This window comes from Lutjanus erythropterus, chromosome 17 (genome assembly GCF_056507025.1).
Source record: "Lutjanus erythropterus isolate fLutEry1 chromosome 17, fLutEry1.hap2, whole genome shotgun sequence".
NCBI lineage: Eukaryota > Metazoa > Chordata > Actinopteri > Lutjaniformes > Lutjanidae > Lutjanus > Lutjanus erythropterus.
Window position 1 is genome coordinate 30,943,143 of NC_139333.1, and position 17,470 is coordinate 30,960,612.

Sequence of the window (17,470 nt, forward strand, 5' to 3'; positions counted from 1 at the left end):
ATTGAAGGACAGGTCACACTAAAATTAAAAATGCATGTCTTTCCCCTGGTGCTGTTTATCTATTATCTACATTTTTAGTGAGTTGCAGAGTTTTGGACGTATGGACTGTAGAGATGTCTGCCTTCTCTTTTCTCTCTCTAGGGAACGAAGTGGCACTTGACTTGTGGTGCTCAAAGGACAAAAAAGTTACTTTGCAAAAGTTCTAAAACCAGTGTCTCTTTCCAAAAGTCACTACACAGAGTAGCTGCATATAGGAACTACTTTCTTTCTGTTAGAAAGAAAGTAGTTCCAGTAGATTCTAAAGTAGTTCTGAGAGATTCTACCGCAGAAAGAAAGTAGTCCTATAGGCTACAGAGCAATGGAGCAAAAGGATCAGTTGCACCTTCACTAACCTTCACTAATGTGTGCAAATCTGTACGTTTGCATCCCTGCTTTTTTATCATATAAATTCTATTTTTAAAAATTTGATCCATGTTTAATATTATTTGATGGTACTGTAGGTGCACTCTCTTCAGAACCAAACAGGAATCAGCAAACCAGGTAGTTACCAAAAATGGCCAAAAAAAAATCTTAAAATACCGTCACACGCAGTAGATGGTGAGTTAACAGTGTTATGAGTAAATATTTAATTTACTATGTATCTGATCCACCAACCAGCTCCTATTTTTGTGAGAAATCTTCATTTTTTCACTAGTTTGCCTTCCATTCCCACTGTCTTCTCCCACTGAAATAACACAGCTAACAAACGGAAGCCGGTAACAAGGCGAGGAGACAAAATCCAAAATGTAAAGTTTGTACGGAAATAGTTTATCTGTGTGAGTTATATTGATGCCGAATTAACAAGAAGACGAATTGTGTGTTTTTCCAGAAATATAAAGAATTGTTAATATGTTACATTTATTAAATGTAGTTTGGCAGGGGGGTATAGTTAATTAAACTGGTAAAATATATTTTTTTTTTAAAAAGTTGTTACTGTGCCACCTCCCCTTGCCTGGCACTAATCTTGCCCCCCAACCTTTAACATTGCTGTTGAGTTTTCCAAATGTATTGTTTTGGCACTTGGAGCACCACAGAACTCGTGCCATCTAGCTATATTATATTGATGAGAAGGCAGACATCTCTATGGACGAGAGGAAGAAATATATACTTTTGATTTTGTGATGAACTGCCCCTTTACATCAATAATGTCAAAATGCATTGCCAGCCAGCCGCACTGCGTCAGAGCTCAGATGGTTTCGGAGCTGCAGACAGTGGAAGGATCTGACGTTCTCTCTCCTCACACCCAGTCCTCTTCTCTCCCTCTCTCTCTCTCTCTTCAGATGAAGACTTGTTTGATGACTTTACTGATGTGTGTGTTGTTCTGATGACATGTGATATTATGTGATCTGGAGTAATCATTTGAAAGACTGATGTGTTTTCGTTCTACCACCTGCGAGACAAAACACTGTTTGTGAGCGTTGTGTTCTTCATGTGTTATTGAACATGTGTGTTGTATGAGTGTGAGAGTTTATCAGGGTTTGACCGATATGTGGTTTGAAGGCCAGTTACTGACGTTTTGGCTCATAGTTCTTTGATCCTGATATCATAAGAGAATAATAAAATTATTTGATGGCAAAAATTTTTTAGAAGTACTCAGTGTTTTTCTCAAGAATTTTACTTGTAGCTCAGGGCTGAGCATGCTTTTACACTTTTTGATAACTGGAAATGGTCCAACACCATTTTCACCTTCCTGATACTGATTCCCATACCTGAGCTTTGCATATTTACTGACACAGAGTACCTATCTGATACCAGTGTATGCATATATTGGCCTACTATTCTTATTTTTGAGCAGCTGTATACCACTAACCCTGTATGGATGTGATATAATTGCTGTCATTGTTGTATGATCAGGCTCAGGTTACAAAAGCAGGTGTATGGAACACTGTTTGGAAGTAGCAAGGTTCCATTTAGGGGTTCATAAATTACATGGTATCAGATTAGAGCACATACTTGCATGTTTGCTGCTACTCAATCCAACATTTCAGGCTGCAGAAACAGTGCCCACATATCATTACCAAACTGAAACAGTACTGTTACTGTTGGACAAAAACAATCTTAACTCAAAGTCCACTTGCTGCATTTTTCTGGAGTATTCTGCTTCATTCTGTGGTCTTCATCAGCAAATGGAGGTTACTTTAAAAACATCTTAAAAATGTGGGATAAAAGTTTTCTACAAAACCTTTTTTTTTTTCATTTAACAAGAAGTTGTCAAATATTAAATATGTCCAAACACAAGGAACCAAAACTTTGCCAAAAATAAAATAGTTTAAAATTGGAAGTAATTAAAATTTCAGATCATCTAAATAAAGTGGAAAGACTATGAATGTGACCATTTACTCAATGCCAATGTTTTGGTTTGGACTTGGTGCTATGGACACGTGTCTTGTGTCCATCATGTCACAGTATTGACTATTTTAACCTACAGCTCACTGACATATTAAAACAACTCTTCTTGACAATAAAACAACCACACAGACTCATGTTTATTGAATTTTATACAAATTTCTATCAGAATTCATTCCAGGTATTTCCCCCATTAGACAAACTAGATCATATATTCCATATCAGTGGACTAAGACAGAGTGGACAGAGACATGTTGGCCTTATATCAGTCTAATCCTCATACACTCTTATACTAACAGTCCTTTGTCTGGTTTCTTCCCTTTCTTCTCCTTTCTCTGTTTTGCTCCCATCTTCCCTCCAACCTGTGAAGGAAGCAGAATGTTTTGTTTTGTTTTTGTTTTTTTTTTTTTGGGGGGGGGGGGGGTTGGTTTTGGAATTTTATTTTTGTTAATTCAAATGTATTTGCTTGTTTTACAATGTAATGCAGTATACTATTTGTAGTTAGTCTGCAGATAACAAGCTTATTAATGTGGTCATGTTTTGCCTTATAAAGGAAGAAGCGAGATATACAATATGCTTGGTCTCAGTTTCTTATTGGCGTTCAGGTGTCCCCTGTTGTCCACTGACAATAATAATAATGGTCGTGCACGTCATCTGTGGCAGATGGGTAGACGATGATTTCAATTCTAAATGAATGCAACATCTAAAAGCTTTTGGAACTCTGCTGACTGATTTTCTGGGACTAATTAAAGTTTTTGGGAATCCATGGTTAGTTTGGTCTGGAATTCACTGTTGAATGATTTAATAAAGTGAAGAAGATGGCAAAGTTTGCTTTCAATAATGGCAGGAAAATCCGTCCATCCATTCATTTTCTGCCGCTTGTCTGGGTCGGGTTGTGGTGGTAGCAGGGTATTCCAGATGTCCCTCTCAGTATCAGTGCTTACCAGCTCCCTAGGCGTTCCTAGGCCAGATGAGATGTGTACTCCCCCCAGCGAGTTCTGAGTCTACAGGACTCCTCCCAGTTGGACGTGCCCAGAAAACCTCCAGAGTAAGGTGTCCAGGAAGCACCTAATCAGATGCCTGAACCACCTCAGTTGACTCCTTTCGATGTGAAGGAGCAGCTGCTCACCTCTGAGACCCTTTCAGATGTCCCAGCTCTTCACATTATTTCTAAGGAAAATTGTTATGGGCACTTTTTTCTGCAACCTCATTCTTTTTGTCACTAGTCAGCTCGTGACCATAACCATGAACATCATGATGTTGAGAACATAGATCTGCTGGTAGATTTAAAAGCTTTGCCCTCTGGCTCAGCTGTCTTTTCACCACATCAGTCTGTCAGTCATGTGGTCCTTTCTAGTGCAACTCATGAAGAAGACCCCAAAACACTTAAACTCCTTCCCTTGGAGCAGCAGCTAACTCCTTAGACTTACAATTCTTCGCTCAGTGTAGATTGAGATTGCCCAGCTTTTGTTGCTAAAACTGTGTGGAAACAATTTAAAAAATATCTGCACTGCAGAACCAATCCAAAGTCTTAAAGGTGACCCTTCATATTGGGGTGGGGTGGTGACCACCTACGTTGCTGGTGAGAGGGACATCCAGAATACCCTTAGGATGCTTTCTGGTCAACTTCCGCTGGAGGTTTTCTGTCCAGCTGGGAGAAGCTCAGATTTCTTTTACATTAGCATGGATATTAAGCAATACATCCACTAGGAGAAAAGAGATACCCACATACCAGTCTGGCTGAGCTAGAAAGCCACAAAAAGTCCACACGCTGAGATAAATGCAAAAATAGTTTATTTAATTAAGACATGAGCATTCAAACAAAGGGTGCTTACAGTGTAAACAATAAGACGAATAAAAACATCATCATGTTTCCGTTTCAATCTTTGACTATCATCAGTGCTGCTGACATGAATGCTTCACAGTGTACATAGAGACAAAAGACCAAGGCAGATAACCAATCAGGTGGGACCAACCAATCAGCTGGTGCCACTAATTAGATGAGACCAACTCACTCATTTGAGGACACACCAAATCACAATATCATGTCATACAAGTACTGAGCTCTTTACAAGATTCTGACAAGGAGTTAAACTGGAGAAATAAACAAAATGAACATATGATATGCATAGAATATACATGGACACATAAAAATACACAACTGTGTAACTAATGGTACTAATATGTCCAAGAGGAGCCATGCTGGTACTGGAGGAGAATCTGAATGTCTATAGAAAACAAGACAAGTTTAGTGTTTCATTAAGACCGAGGGGCTGTTCAGTCGTCAGGAGAAAGATCCATCTACTTTCACACTGAAAGATTCCACACCAGGCAGTACAACTGGAAGAATCCAGAGGACTGATCATCAACCTGACACATCAGCAGCTTGACAAAGATGAAGTGTCCATTCTCAAACTGTCGTTCTACCAACACTTGTTCCAGATCCCTGCCAGACGAAGATAGAATTGTTCAAGTTTTTTGGCAACATCAAGTTGATTTTTTTTTTCACAAAGAAAGAGTTAGTTTGCCTTTAAATGTTGTGTCATATGAATGTAAACCTGTTCTAAAACACAAAAGTGCTGTTTACCTAAATATCACTTTTTGCAGGTTAGTTGAGAGAGACTCACCATCCTCCTCAGGAAGAAAAAACATCTCGAAAGGTGAAAGAGGGGCCAACTGAACCAAGAGGCTCTACATAGTACCTAAAGTCCACTAATTTCTCACTAACGTACCAGGCAGACCTATAGTTTCAGGCATAGGGTTCCTCACAGAACCCCTTCTAATTCTGTTGATGTCCACATACACCCTGTTGTTATGAAATGACCATCCTACATCATAAGGACACCAGTGATTTTCTTGATCAGCTATCACACATCACTTTCCTGATGGTCACACTTCTTAGCAACACTAGATGGCACCAGTTTGTACACCAGCATTCCTCGCTCTACTGGACTGGAGGGGGATAGGGGTGATTTAACAACTCCTACACATCCAATCTCATTTTGATGAAGAATTATTTTATAAAGTATTTTTTTCTTACAAACACAGGGTGTTGCTATGGGTGCCACATTTGCTCCAGCCTACACAGTTTTTTTCATAGATTATCTTGAAAATCAATATATTCATTCCAATAATCCTTTTGATTCTAGCCTTCTAACATTGATGACATTTTTTTGATCTTCAGGGGTTCACAATCTGAGTTGACTGCTTTTGTTGAATACATTAACCCCCTTCTTTGATACCTCTACTATTCACTTTTTATATACTCAAGTTTCACTGACTAACAGAACACTGCACACATTCTGTTGATTTTGATTTGGAGGCAAAAACACTGTATGATCAATTCCTATCAAGGGGCTTCCCTCCGATACCTCACCCACTGGACCACCCAATCAAAAACCCTGATCGGATAACCTTACATGCTGCACTGACTACAGCCCATTGAGAGAGTAAATTAAGGAGGTCATAACTAAGCACTGACATTTTCTATCTGCTGCTGATGTGGGTAAAAGCTTGTTTTCTAATTTGACTTTTTTTTGTTCATTCCAGAGGCCACAACATCTGGGACATGCTGGACAAGCATGGACAACAATGGGTGTCTTTCCTTGTCATCAGGGGTGGAAGTAACTAATTACAAATACTCAAATTACTGTAATTAAGAAGTTTTTTGGGTACTTGTACCTTTAAGATTAGACTTACTTACTTACTGTCCTTACTCATACTTAAATAGTACTGAGTACAATTTGAATTCATATCCAAATTGTTTGTCTGCATTTTAAAAGCCAAAAAGGTGGTGATAACAATTTAACTAATGAATGGATTCATTGATATTTAATCAATAGTCATGGCAGTAACTGTACCTCATTTGACATAGTTTTGTCTCACAGAGACATTTGCTGAATAAGGAAATTTAACTTTGACTTAGAATTAGAAAAAAAAAAATTACAAACAAATGCACAAATATTGCAACAATAGTTTGGAGAGGTGCCTATGACATCAACAGTTAAAGAGTAACTAATACTCTGAGTAGTTTTTATGACAAAACCTTTGCACTTTTACTCAAGTATATTTCTAACACCAGTACTTTTATTTGTAATTGAGTAATATTTTAGCAGTGTAACAGTACTTTCCTCTTTCCACCACTGCTTGTCAGCTCCTGCTAAAACCACAAGAAAGTCAACACTTTTGTCAGTCAAATCACCAGAAAGCAGTACAAGATTAAGACATTCATCACTTGTTGTTCCACTGTCATTTATCTCTTTTTCTGCTCTTGTGGCCTTCAACACAGAGGCACAACCAACTGCCACCTCACAACCAGAATCAACAAACACAGAATCTCCATCCACAGAGGTGATCCTAAATCCCCTGTGGCCAGACATTTTCAGGAAACTAAACCTCCAGCTGCTGCTCTCAGATTCTGTAGCACTGATGTAGTGAATCACAGCTGTAGACACACACACCTTGAAGCAAAACTTCTTCAGCGTGAAAGTAGATGGATCTTTCTCCTGACGACTGAACAGCCCCTCGGTCTTAATGAAACACTAAACTTGTCTTGTTTTCTATAGACATTCAGATTCTCCTCCAGTACCAGCATGGCTCCTCTTGGACATATTAGTGCCTTTAGTTAAACAGTTGTGTTTTTTATGTGTCCATGTATATTCTATGCATATCATATGTTCATTTTGTTTATTTCTCCTGTTTAGCTGCTTGTCAGGATCTTGTAAAAAGCTCAGTACCTGTATGACTTGACATTGTGATTTGGTGTGTCCTCAAATGAGTGAGTTGGTCTCATTTAATTAGTGGCACCATCTGATTGATTATCTGCCTTGGTCTTTTGTCTACATCTGTTCTGTGAAGCATTCATGTCAGCAGCACTGATGATAGTCAAAGATTGAAACGGAAACATGATGATGTTTTTATTTGTCTTATTGTTTACACTGTAAGCACCCTTTGTTTGAATGCTCATGTCTTAATTAAATAAACTATTTTTGCATCTCTTTTCTCTTTTCTCCTAGTGGATGTATTGCTTAATATCCATGCTAATGTAAAAGAAATCTGAGCTTCTCCCAGCTGGACAGAAAACCTCCAGCGGAAGCTGACCAGAAAGCATCCTAAGGGTATTCTGGATGTCCCTCTCACCAGCAACGTAGGTGGTCACCACCCCACCCCAATATGAAGGGTCAACTTTAAGACTTTGGATTGGTTCTGCAGTGCAGGTTTTTTTTTAATTGTTTCCACACAGTTTTAGCAACAAAAGCTGGGCCCACACGCATTTGGGCGAACTAGTCAAGATTTAATGAGCTTTCTTCAACAGTGGCTTTCTCTTCTCCCATAAAGCTTTGACTGGTGAAGAACCCATCATTTAGTTGACATTACTTTGTAGAAACCTGTTTCCACTTTGACATTAAAGAGTTTTTTATAAATGTTGTTTTTGGTCAAAAAAGCCAAATTATATTGGCCATGTTTCCATTTATAAAGCAATGTTGGGAAAACATCCAGGGGAGTGAATACTTTTTTTGGCAGTATATCTCTATTAAAGTGCTTGCCCTTTTCCAAACAGTTTCTAAGGACGACCTCCCAAACCACCTGCCATGTCAGGTTACTAAAACTAAACCTCAGTGTGTGAAGTGTTTATTTACAGCAGCCTCAAACTACCAACTTAATTCAGAATTTAGAACATAATAATATGAAGAGACAAAACATCAGTGTGATATTTTGAAATTTCACAGATTTATCTCACCACTGGAACAAAAATAATAAGTTTAATAGTGAGTGAGGCAGAAGCCTCTGTGTGCTTTACAGATGGAAGGTCCACACCAACACAAACCCCCAACCTTTCTGCGATCACACTGTTATTGAAGTCACAGAGAATAAAAACACAACAGGCCACAGACTTACTTTAATCGGAAAGCCTTTATTGTATTTCATTTACAAATCCAGCAATCCACATACCACGCAAAGTCCCCACACAGATCAAAAACCCAGCCACACAGCTCCGGGTGAGTACATGAAGCTTTGGTATCATTAGTCAGTTTCGAGTATTAAATGGGTGCTGTGACACAAGAAAGTTTGGCTTGTTATTGTCCATGGACCTGTTTGGAACTCTGGTCACCCACAAGGTCTCTTCAAGAGGACAGTGATTAAGACTTGTACTGTTCAGAAGCTGTCCTTGAGACTCATATGGGAGATGAGTGACAAACAAAAGTAAAGTGTTTAAGGTCCTGATACACCCCAAAACAGACATGCCGTTGTATTAAAGCTGGGGTACGCAGTTTATTTTTGGCATCATTGAGCAAAGTTCCATAATATATTTTCAGCATAATGTAATTCAAGTGGTCTGACTCTGGCTCTATTTTCAGGCTTTAGAAAATCTAGCTTGTGACGGGAGACTTTGGCCAATCACTTGTTGGCTCAGACCCCAAAGATGATTTTATGACCTGGGAATGAGATTCAAGAATTAACTTTTTCTCCAGAATCACTTTTAACACCTTTGATTCATGGAGTGTGGACAAGAAGACGCAAGACATCCGTGTGGACTCTCACAAACATGGCCAATTTACATCACACAGATCCTTACTTGCCGACTAATTTCATAGTCAACTAATAACTGATTCATTGTTACAGCTCAAGTTTGGAGTTGGAGCCTCCAGAAGAGCTTCAGTGCTTCATAGATTTTTCAAGTGTGTGGAATGAACAGCATCTTTTAAAAAGATGTCCCTAACAAGACAAACAACTTGTTTCACCTCATCATGCTTTAATGTGGAAACCATTCATACCATGCCAGCATGGATTCAATGGTCTTACTTGTGGCTCATCTCAGCACGAGTATCTCCACATCTCACACTCAAAATGTTATACTGTGCCAAATGTAAACAGCAGCCACGGACAGCAGGGTGGACAAGTTCTTCTGTTTATACTACACTGGGTTTGTGCTTAAAGTAACATGTTCAAACATATGCAGTCTGTGTGTAAGGTCATAAAAACCCATGTTGCTTTAGCCTGACGCAGGACACTGACAGTCACATAAACTGACTATTCCTGCTAAACATCCCACAACAGCAACTGTGGAACACGTTTCAGCAGTGTAGCACCGACTGACCGCAGCACCACAGGGACAAAAACAAGCCAAACTTTAAAATGCCACGAGGGGCCGGTAGCATTAGCTGTGTGCTGCATCCTCCCACAGCAAAAAACATTATAAAATGAGATGACAAGCAACAACAGCATTGATAAAAAGTTTTGGGAGGAGGTATATGTGCAAAAACAAGTGATTACAATACAAAAGACTCCTTTTGATCCACACACACACACACAATAAGAACATTTAAAAAGCTAATCCTCACTAAGAATAGCTAGAAATTTACAACCAGGGCATGATCAGGACACACTGACACAGCCATATAAAAATATATGAGTAAAAAAAGCAGGAGTAAGAAATCATCATTAATAGTGAGTGGGAGTTCTGGGCCTTTATAAAGGCTGAAGTTATTCAGTTTTCCCTCTTCTCTTACTGTCTCTTCATCACTGTCTCCGTCCTCTCACAGGAACCAGGGGGTAGTGTTCATCTGCTGGTGTTTCACTCACACAGGCTCAGTTCCACATCTGGATCATTCACCTCTCCTCTCTCCCAAAGTTCAAGTGTTCATGACAGAACTGCTGGTGTCCTGCTGCGACTCAGGGCTCTCATACTGTCACCACGGTGACAGGGAATGTTACATGTGTCCGAACCTCCAAGTGTCCCGCAGGGTCAAAATCATCTGTTAGTATACTGAGTTAATGGACTCCGACACTGAGGTCAGAGGTTCATTGATAAAATACCTGAAAGGCAGCAGAAGCAAAACTGGTACCACATTTTAATAAAGTACTCTTTGTTACAGGTATGTCAGCTGAAATTCATCACTTACTGAGGCTTTCACTTATAAATCATTCATATGAAAGTGTTTTTGAAAGTGTTTTAAATTGTTATTAAGAATCTCTTTGGCTAAGTAGTAGAAGCGTTTGCAGTTAAAATGCTGTTTGGTGTTGAGCAGGTAGTGAGAGCAGCTGCCTGCTATGGCTGCAAACAGTCTCTTGTAATATCATGTCTTGTTACGTCTTTTTGGTCTTGTGTCTTTGATGTTTTTCCATCTTGTCACATCTTTGTTACATCGTTTTTTGTTTTGGTTGCATCTTTCTTCTTTATGTCGTTTTTCATTCTGTTACAAAATTTTTCGTCTGTTGTCTTTTTTTTGTCTAGTGAAATTTTTCGTCCTGTAACATCCTTTTGATTTTGTTCCACTTGTCTTTGTATTGTTACAGTCTTTTTCATCATCGCATCTTGTTCCGTTTTGTAGCGTTTTTTAGACTTATGTTGTTTTTCCATTTTGTTACATTTTTAGTAACTTGCTATGTCATTTTTTGTCAGTTGTCTTTTTGTTTTTGTTGTGCAATTTTTTGTCTTGTAATATCTTATTGATTTTGTTGCATTGGTTTTCATCTTGTTATATGTTTTGTGGCATTTTTGACTTGTTAGGTTGTTTTTTGTCATGTCATTTTTCGTCTTATTACATCATACATCATCAACATACATTTTTCATTTTGTTATGTCGCTGTTAAATCATTTGTCATCTGTCATTGTTCCATCTTTAACATCTTTTACGTCATTTCTTGTCTTCTTACATCTTTTTCATCCTGTGAAGTTGTTTGTCCTCTTTTTCAGCAGCTGAACACAGCACTATAAAAGCAGTGAGACTGAGCTTAATCAGCAAACAGTAGTGTCTGCCTTAAAGGACCAGTGTGTAGGATTTAGTGCCATCTAGTGGTGAGCTTGCAGATTGTAAACACTCACCTCACCCCCTCTTCCAAGCATACAGAGGAACCTACAGTGGCCACAAAACTTTTATCTAGAGCCAGTGTTTAGTTTTGTCCATTCTGGGTTACTCTAAATATAAAGGGCTCATTCAAGATTCTTATTTTCAGGTGATTAAACACTAATAAAAAACATACTTATGAATATTATATTCCATTTCTGACATATTCTGTTTGTGAACTCTTTAAAAAGAATGCCTTATTAGAAAGTGGTACCACGAAAACAATAAAAAAGCTGGATGGACAGATGGATCTAAAATCTAAAAGACTACACATATACATCATCACACCTAAAACTAGCATGAAACTACAATGAACAACAGATGAAACACACACAATACCATGCAAAAAAAAAAAACATTATGTATGCCATCAACCCAAAGAAATCATCAAAACTCTGACAGCAGCTTCTCTACTGCTGTTGGATGAATCAGGTAATAAATATGTGACTAAAATCAACAAGATACAAGAGTTCATTGTGAAAAGTCGGACTGAGACGAGCTGGAGTATAGGCTGACAATACTATCCACCAATCAGCAGACTGCTATGCTCTGTGTGTTTGTATGTATGTATGTATGTATGTGTGAGTGAGAGAGAGAGAGAGAGAGAGAGAGAGAGAGAGAGAGAGAGAGAGAGAGAGAGAGAGAGAGAGAGAGAGTGTGTGTGTGTGTGTGTGTGCGTGTGTGTGTGTGTCAGCAGTAGTCTGTTCAAAGTCCATAGTTAACAGAGCTCAGCGCTGGTCTCTTCTTGCCTTTAATCTTCAGGGATCCATAACGAACCTGGTGACAAAATAATGACAATAATACACTGATGAACATGTTCATACTGCACTCTGTCTGTTGTGATATGGAAGGCTTTCAAAAGAAATGGACATTATATGCAACAACTAACTGTTAACTGCTAACTGCATGAATGCCAAAGCAATAAGAGAACACTCACATCTTTGCGGACTCTGGATCGTGACATCTTGACACTCTGCGATCGTCTCAATCCTTTCTGGGTAACAGCCTCATCTTCAGAGAAGGTTGGCTCAGCCTCTTCATCCGTCTTCTCCTCCTGGTCATAAAAGTACTCTGAAAAACAGATATACACACATCAGAAACACAGACTTAGAACTATATATTTTTAAGTTATTGTTAGCAGTTCATTATCTGAACTGTTCTATATTTCTTAGTAATTTGAATGGAGTTAACTGATATTTTAGCAATGACAAAACATATCTGAGCACAATAATCAATGGTCCCAAAGACTGTTTAAAATGTTTTATATAAATATTTTCTCTTAAACTTGAGCACCTAGTCAATCTAAACACCACAGCAATGATGAACTTAGCACAAAGGCAGAAAAAGAAAGAAAAAACTGCAGGAAATGATTCATTTCAAAGGTAGAATGAAAGACAAAAACAGCAGTGAACACTGCATGTGAAATAGAGGCAGAAAATATTGAAATTGTGATAATGAAACTATATTTGCTGAATTTCTACTTGAAATGAGCTGCAGTAGGACACCAAATCATGGGAGGATGTGTTGTTTTTACTAGTGTTAGAGTGAATGAACCCTGTCGATGATTCTAGATTGTGATTCCAGGCCTGTGTTGATTTTGTGTTGAGGTGGCAGCGTAGAGTTGGGAGTGAGAGAGGCAGCTGGTCCAGCAGAGGTCAGCAGACACTCAGAAAACACACTGCTGCCTCCCTGCTCGGCTCTCTTTGTTTCTCCTCTCAGAAACACAACAGTTGGAAAGGTAATACACAAGCTGTCTATTTCACACTGCAGTAAAGAAATCAGCCTGATCACTACACAGTGGCCACAGCATCCACCACTGGGGTCAAATACTGAAAAAGCAATAAAAAACAAAATTAAAGCATTCTTCAGAGTGACAAGAAACATTCTTATATGACTTATGCAAACTTTAACTACAAAGCTCTGATCCACAGAGCACTACTTTACATTTGTAAGGACTTTTGTCAAATTAAAGCTCAAGATAAATTCATCAAAAAGGAGCTCCCGCATTTTTTCTGTTGCATTACAATGATTTACAGACTGTTGATCAGTCTCAACTCAACATTAGCATGGCCTTCAAGTCAATACATGCTGTAATATATTTCACTCATGTCAAGTTCATCAACAACATAATGCCACATTATTTTTTAGCACCCCAATTATCACAAAAAGTTTATTATTATTATTATTATTATTATTATTATTATTATTATTATTGTTATTGTTATTATTTAAATGCTTTAAGCAGAGTTGTGGGCTCAGGTCATATGACTTGGACTCACAAATTTGAAGACTTCAAAACAACTGGACAGCTGGCACAGCTGGACTTGGACTTTAACACCAGTGACTCATGACTTCACTTCAGTCAACACATCTGTCAAGGGCACCAGCTAATGATTATTTTCACAAATTATTTTAACAATCAACTGAAAAAAATAAAGTTAAAATATAAGCTAATTGTTGAAAATGCTCATTACTTTCATCAATTTCCCAAATTTTCACCCAAAGGCATGTTTTAAACTGCTTTTTCTACCCTCATCTATCAGTTCATTTCCTTTCATTTCCTAAATGAACTAACATTACTGCTATATGTACTCAGCAAGTCAGCACTTAATTCCCCACATCCACTTTATCTGAACCAATCTGACAGTGTCCAATCAAGTTGCAGGAGAGAACCATGACAACATCACGTTACTGAGCTCCAGTTGGAAAAAAAAACAGTGCCAAAGATCAAAGATTTTTGTAGTGTTCACGTACAAAAACTATGAGGTGGTCAACAAAAAATGAACTGCAGATTGCAAAAGTTGTGGGTTGAAAATTACAGATGGAGACGCAACAACTGCCAACTTTGTTCAACATTTCAAAAACAAAAAGTCAAGGCTGTGATGTTAAAACCACATTACATTTGATGAAGAGTGCATTATGACTTGGGAACTGACTGGGGACGAGCCACAGGAGTTGCAAAACAATTACTTGGTTCCACCTCTGGTATTAAGTATGTCAAATTATTGAGAACTGACATCCCTGTAAAGGATCATTAACTTGTGTCATGTCACATACTCTCATATAGTTACTAAATATTATCAGCTGGTCATTGAAGCAATGCCAAAAAGAATACTCTGGCAATATTAGTGTTTTTTACAGCCGAGTTAGTATTCGAACTGTTTTCGAACTGTTTTCTATGTGTTCTGTTTCTAGGTCGTCCTGCTGCTGCTGCTGTTGTTGTCACATCTGGAGTCTATAAGAGAAAAACCTCCCACTCTCCAGAGTTGGAAGCAACCTTTTCCCTCCCAGAGGAAACAGGGTGGGATGAGACGGAAGCCAGCTTCACATGAGATTTCACATTCCAACACCAGATCAAAAATACCATCTGAATTCTGTGTGTTGGTTGGATGGTGATCAGCCTTTGTCACAAAGAGAAAAACACTCCAGAGCTGGAGTCTGGAGGTCTGTAGTGATGAGAGAATTCAGTCCTGCTACTAAAACAGTGCTGCAGTTGAAAATCCTCTCGGTTAGAAAGCAGGCAGTTCAACGTCCTCAGCCTGCTCTGATCCCAGTCTATACTGCTCTATACCTGCACAGGAATAATGTTTTGCAGTAAATGTTCCAACGTGAGCTGAATTCTCTGTCTGGACTGCAGAGAACAGATTCAAGTCATTCCAGTCATTCCAGCGATCTGCAGCATATCCTGCGGTAAAACTGTCCAATTTCCTGTCATGTAGAGCTGAGGGCTTTATTAAACAATGCTCTCTCGAGCTGAGCCAAACGCAAAGACCTGGAGCAGCTTGTCTAACCAGCATTTTGGAATCCCTCCATGTCTCTCCAGTAAAAAGCACAATTTATTGTGTCCTTGTCCTGGACATTCCTACTTACATTGTCTTAAGCTACTGCTGAGCTTTGCTTTCTTTCTCAAGACATGTTCTATCTTCTCAAGGCACAGTGCAACAAACCTATGAGATCAAGTCAAGGTACACCCCATGTATTTTTGGACAAAGTAAGAAGGTGTGATGTTTTAATACAGCCGAACTGCAGAGGATCTACAAGATTTAAATAAACTCATAATAATAATAATCAAAAGGAAAAGGCTTCTCTGTCATATATTTAACTTTTTAAACAAGATAAAAAAGTGTAAAATGCAAATCGACCAGTTTCATGGCAGAAAATGAACTACTAATAGTTAATACATTTATCCTTTAGCTCATTTATCAAGTAGTAGTAGTAGCTTTTTACAGTTTGCATTTTTAAGATAATATATTTTTGTTATTTAGATGACAGTTATATATGCACTGAATGTGGATTATATTACAAGCTCTGGATGTCACAAAATTATCTTTAACTGAATCTGAAGACGTTACTAAACCATTACTAAACCAAATTCTGAAAAACTTTGCAGTGATACAGTTTGTTTCAAGCTAACCAGAGCACAGTGTACTATTAGATATTTGTCTAAATCCTGTTTTACATACTCTTTTTTTCCCATAAATAAAGATTTATTATGAGGTTGATTTTGTCATTTTGATATCGACATAAAATAATAATTGGCTTTTGATTTTTTCTTCAAAAAATCAAGCTGTGTTTTTCCATCACTCGGGGTTTGGTCAGTCTGCAATCTCAGGACCCATCAGTTATTGTCTGACAACCATTTAGCCTCTTTAAAAGAGCTAATAAAAAGTGAAATTGTTGTCAGATGATATCTTATGGGTTCTGAGATTGCATTTCAGCCATAGCGTTCAGTTCCTTTACTTCTCCACATAACTCTTTACCCACTCAAATGTGATTGGTCAATACTGCTCAAACTACAAACAGAAACCAGGACACTTCTGTCATCTTGTCCCCTGCCTATGAATTCTGCATTAATATGCAGATATTTGCTGAAAAAGATAAACTTTTGTTGGGCATTTGTTGTAGAGATGTTGATCCACTGTTACCCACTATTATCTTCTGTTGTAAAATCCTGGTGACCTTGGGGTGTTTTAAACGCTGACCACGTAACTGCAATAATCTCACAGGAGACTTTTGTTAGAAGTTACTTCTCTTTCCTCCTTCCCTGTCATCTCTCTGCTGTATTCTCTATTAAATAAACTCAAAATATGCCCAAAAATACTTGAATAAAAAAGGGACTGATCCAAAAACATTAAAGGACAATGAGCAAAATTGGTCCGTGCAGGGTTATTTGTACATAGCAGGGACAGAGGACTTATCCACTGCAGTCTTTTCAATGCCAATCTTCTACATCTTTTGCTACGTGGCAATAAAACCCATGAAAGGACCAAAGCCAACAATGTGTTAGTCTGTCTCTCAATACTTTCTGGTGTCTCTGCCCTGTCTGTGGCTCTCAGCCTCAAACCAACTGGTTCCTACCAGTTTAAGAAGAATAGTTTAGATTTAAAACAAATCTCAGTAATTTCCTACAACAGCTGTTTACTGTACTTTTTGAGCAAAAATCCTCAAACAGGTGCAATTGTTGGAAACTATTTTCAGCGGTGGATTAATCTACAATTGGTGCTTGAGAGAGTATTTGGGGCAGCAGGATGGTGTGCGGGACTGAGTCAAAAATAAACAGCAGTGTGTGTGTTCATGGTAATGATGGAACATGTCACCAAATGAAACAACAATGTGGCTCATTGATGTGTTTTTAAAAAATTTTGGGCATCAACACTCAGCACAGAGGAAGACAGTATATCAGACTTTGATACTTTGATATGGGGGCTGGACAATATATTGATATTATTGTGATGTGATATTAGATTAGGCACTGTGGTATAGGGCTGAACGATTTATCGTTTTCTGATCGAAATTGCGATTTCAGACAACGCGATCACGTGATCGCCAAAGCCGCAGTTTTTTGCAGTGCTCCTGAGGGCTGTACTACGAAGCAAGCTCAACACAGAGCACAACTCACTTTCTTAATCCAGGCTTTCGTCTTCAGACTCTGTGCGCGCTCACATAAAAGGGGCGTTTGTTGCATCATTTCACTCTTCTTCCGCATGAAATGAAGCGATCGCGAGCCACTTACTTGAAGCAAAATGATCAAGTTGTTATAATTACGAGCTGTGGAAAGTATACTAAATACATTACGGCAAAAAGCAACATTGTTGCTGCAAATAAAGCAGGAGAAGAAGAATGATGTCAGAAAATTACTGATGGACTAAATGTGGTCTTAATGCTGCGGTTTATTCTAACATGAAAACTGCTTATTAAACAATAAAACTCCATACAGCAGATTTAAACATGATAAA

General features: G+C 38.4%; 1 protein-coding gene across 2 annotated transcripts in view; it reads right to left on the minus strand.

The window, feature by feature from the left end:
• Positions 1-10,983: 10,983 nt before the first annotated feature.
• The window catches only part of reep3b (receptor accessory protein 3b), a 47,683-nt gene continuing 41,196 nt past the window's right edge, over positions 10,984-17,470 (minus strand). Inside the window, exons 6-8 of one of the 2 annotated variants that reach the window (XM_084740261.1) lie at positions 12,172-12,305; positions 11,894-12,011; positions 10,984-11,827 (exon numbers count right to left, since the gene is read on the minus strand). In XM_084740261.1, coding sequence (XP_084596387.1) covers positions 11,940-12,011; positions 12,172-12,305 — 206 coding nt within the window. In that variant the 3' untranslated portion in view covers positions 10,984-11,827; positions 11,894-11,939. Of the gene's footprint in view, positions 11,828-11,875; positions 12,012-12,171; positions 12,306-17,470 lie in introns of those variants that run through there. The other variant, XM_084740262.1, reaches the window with a different exon arrangement.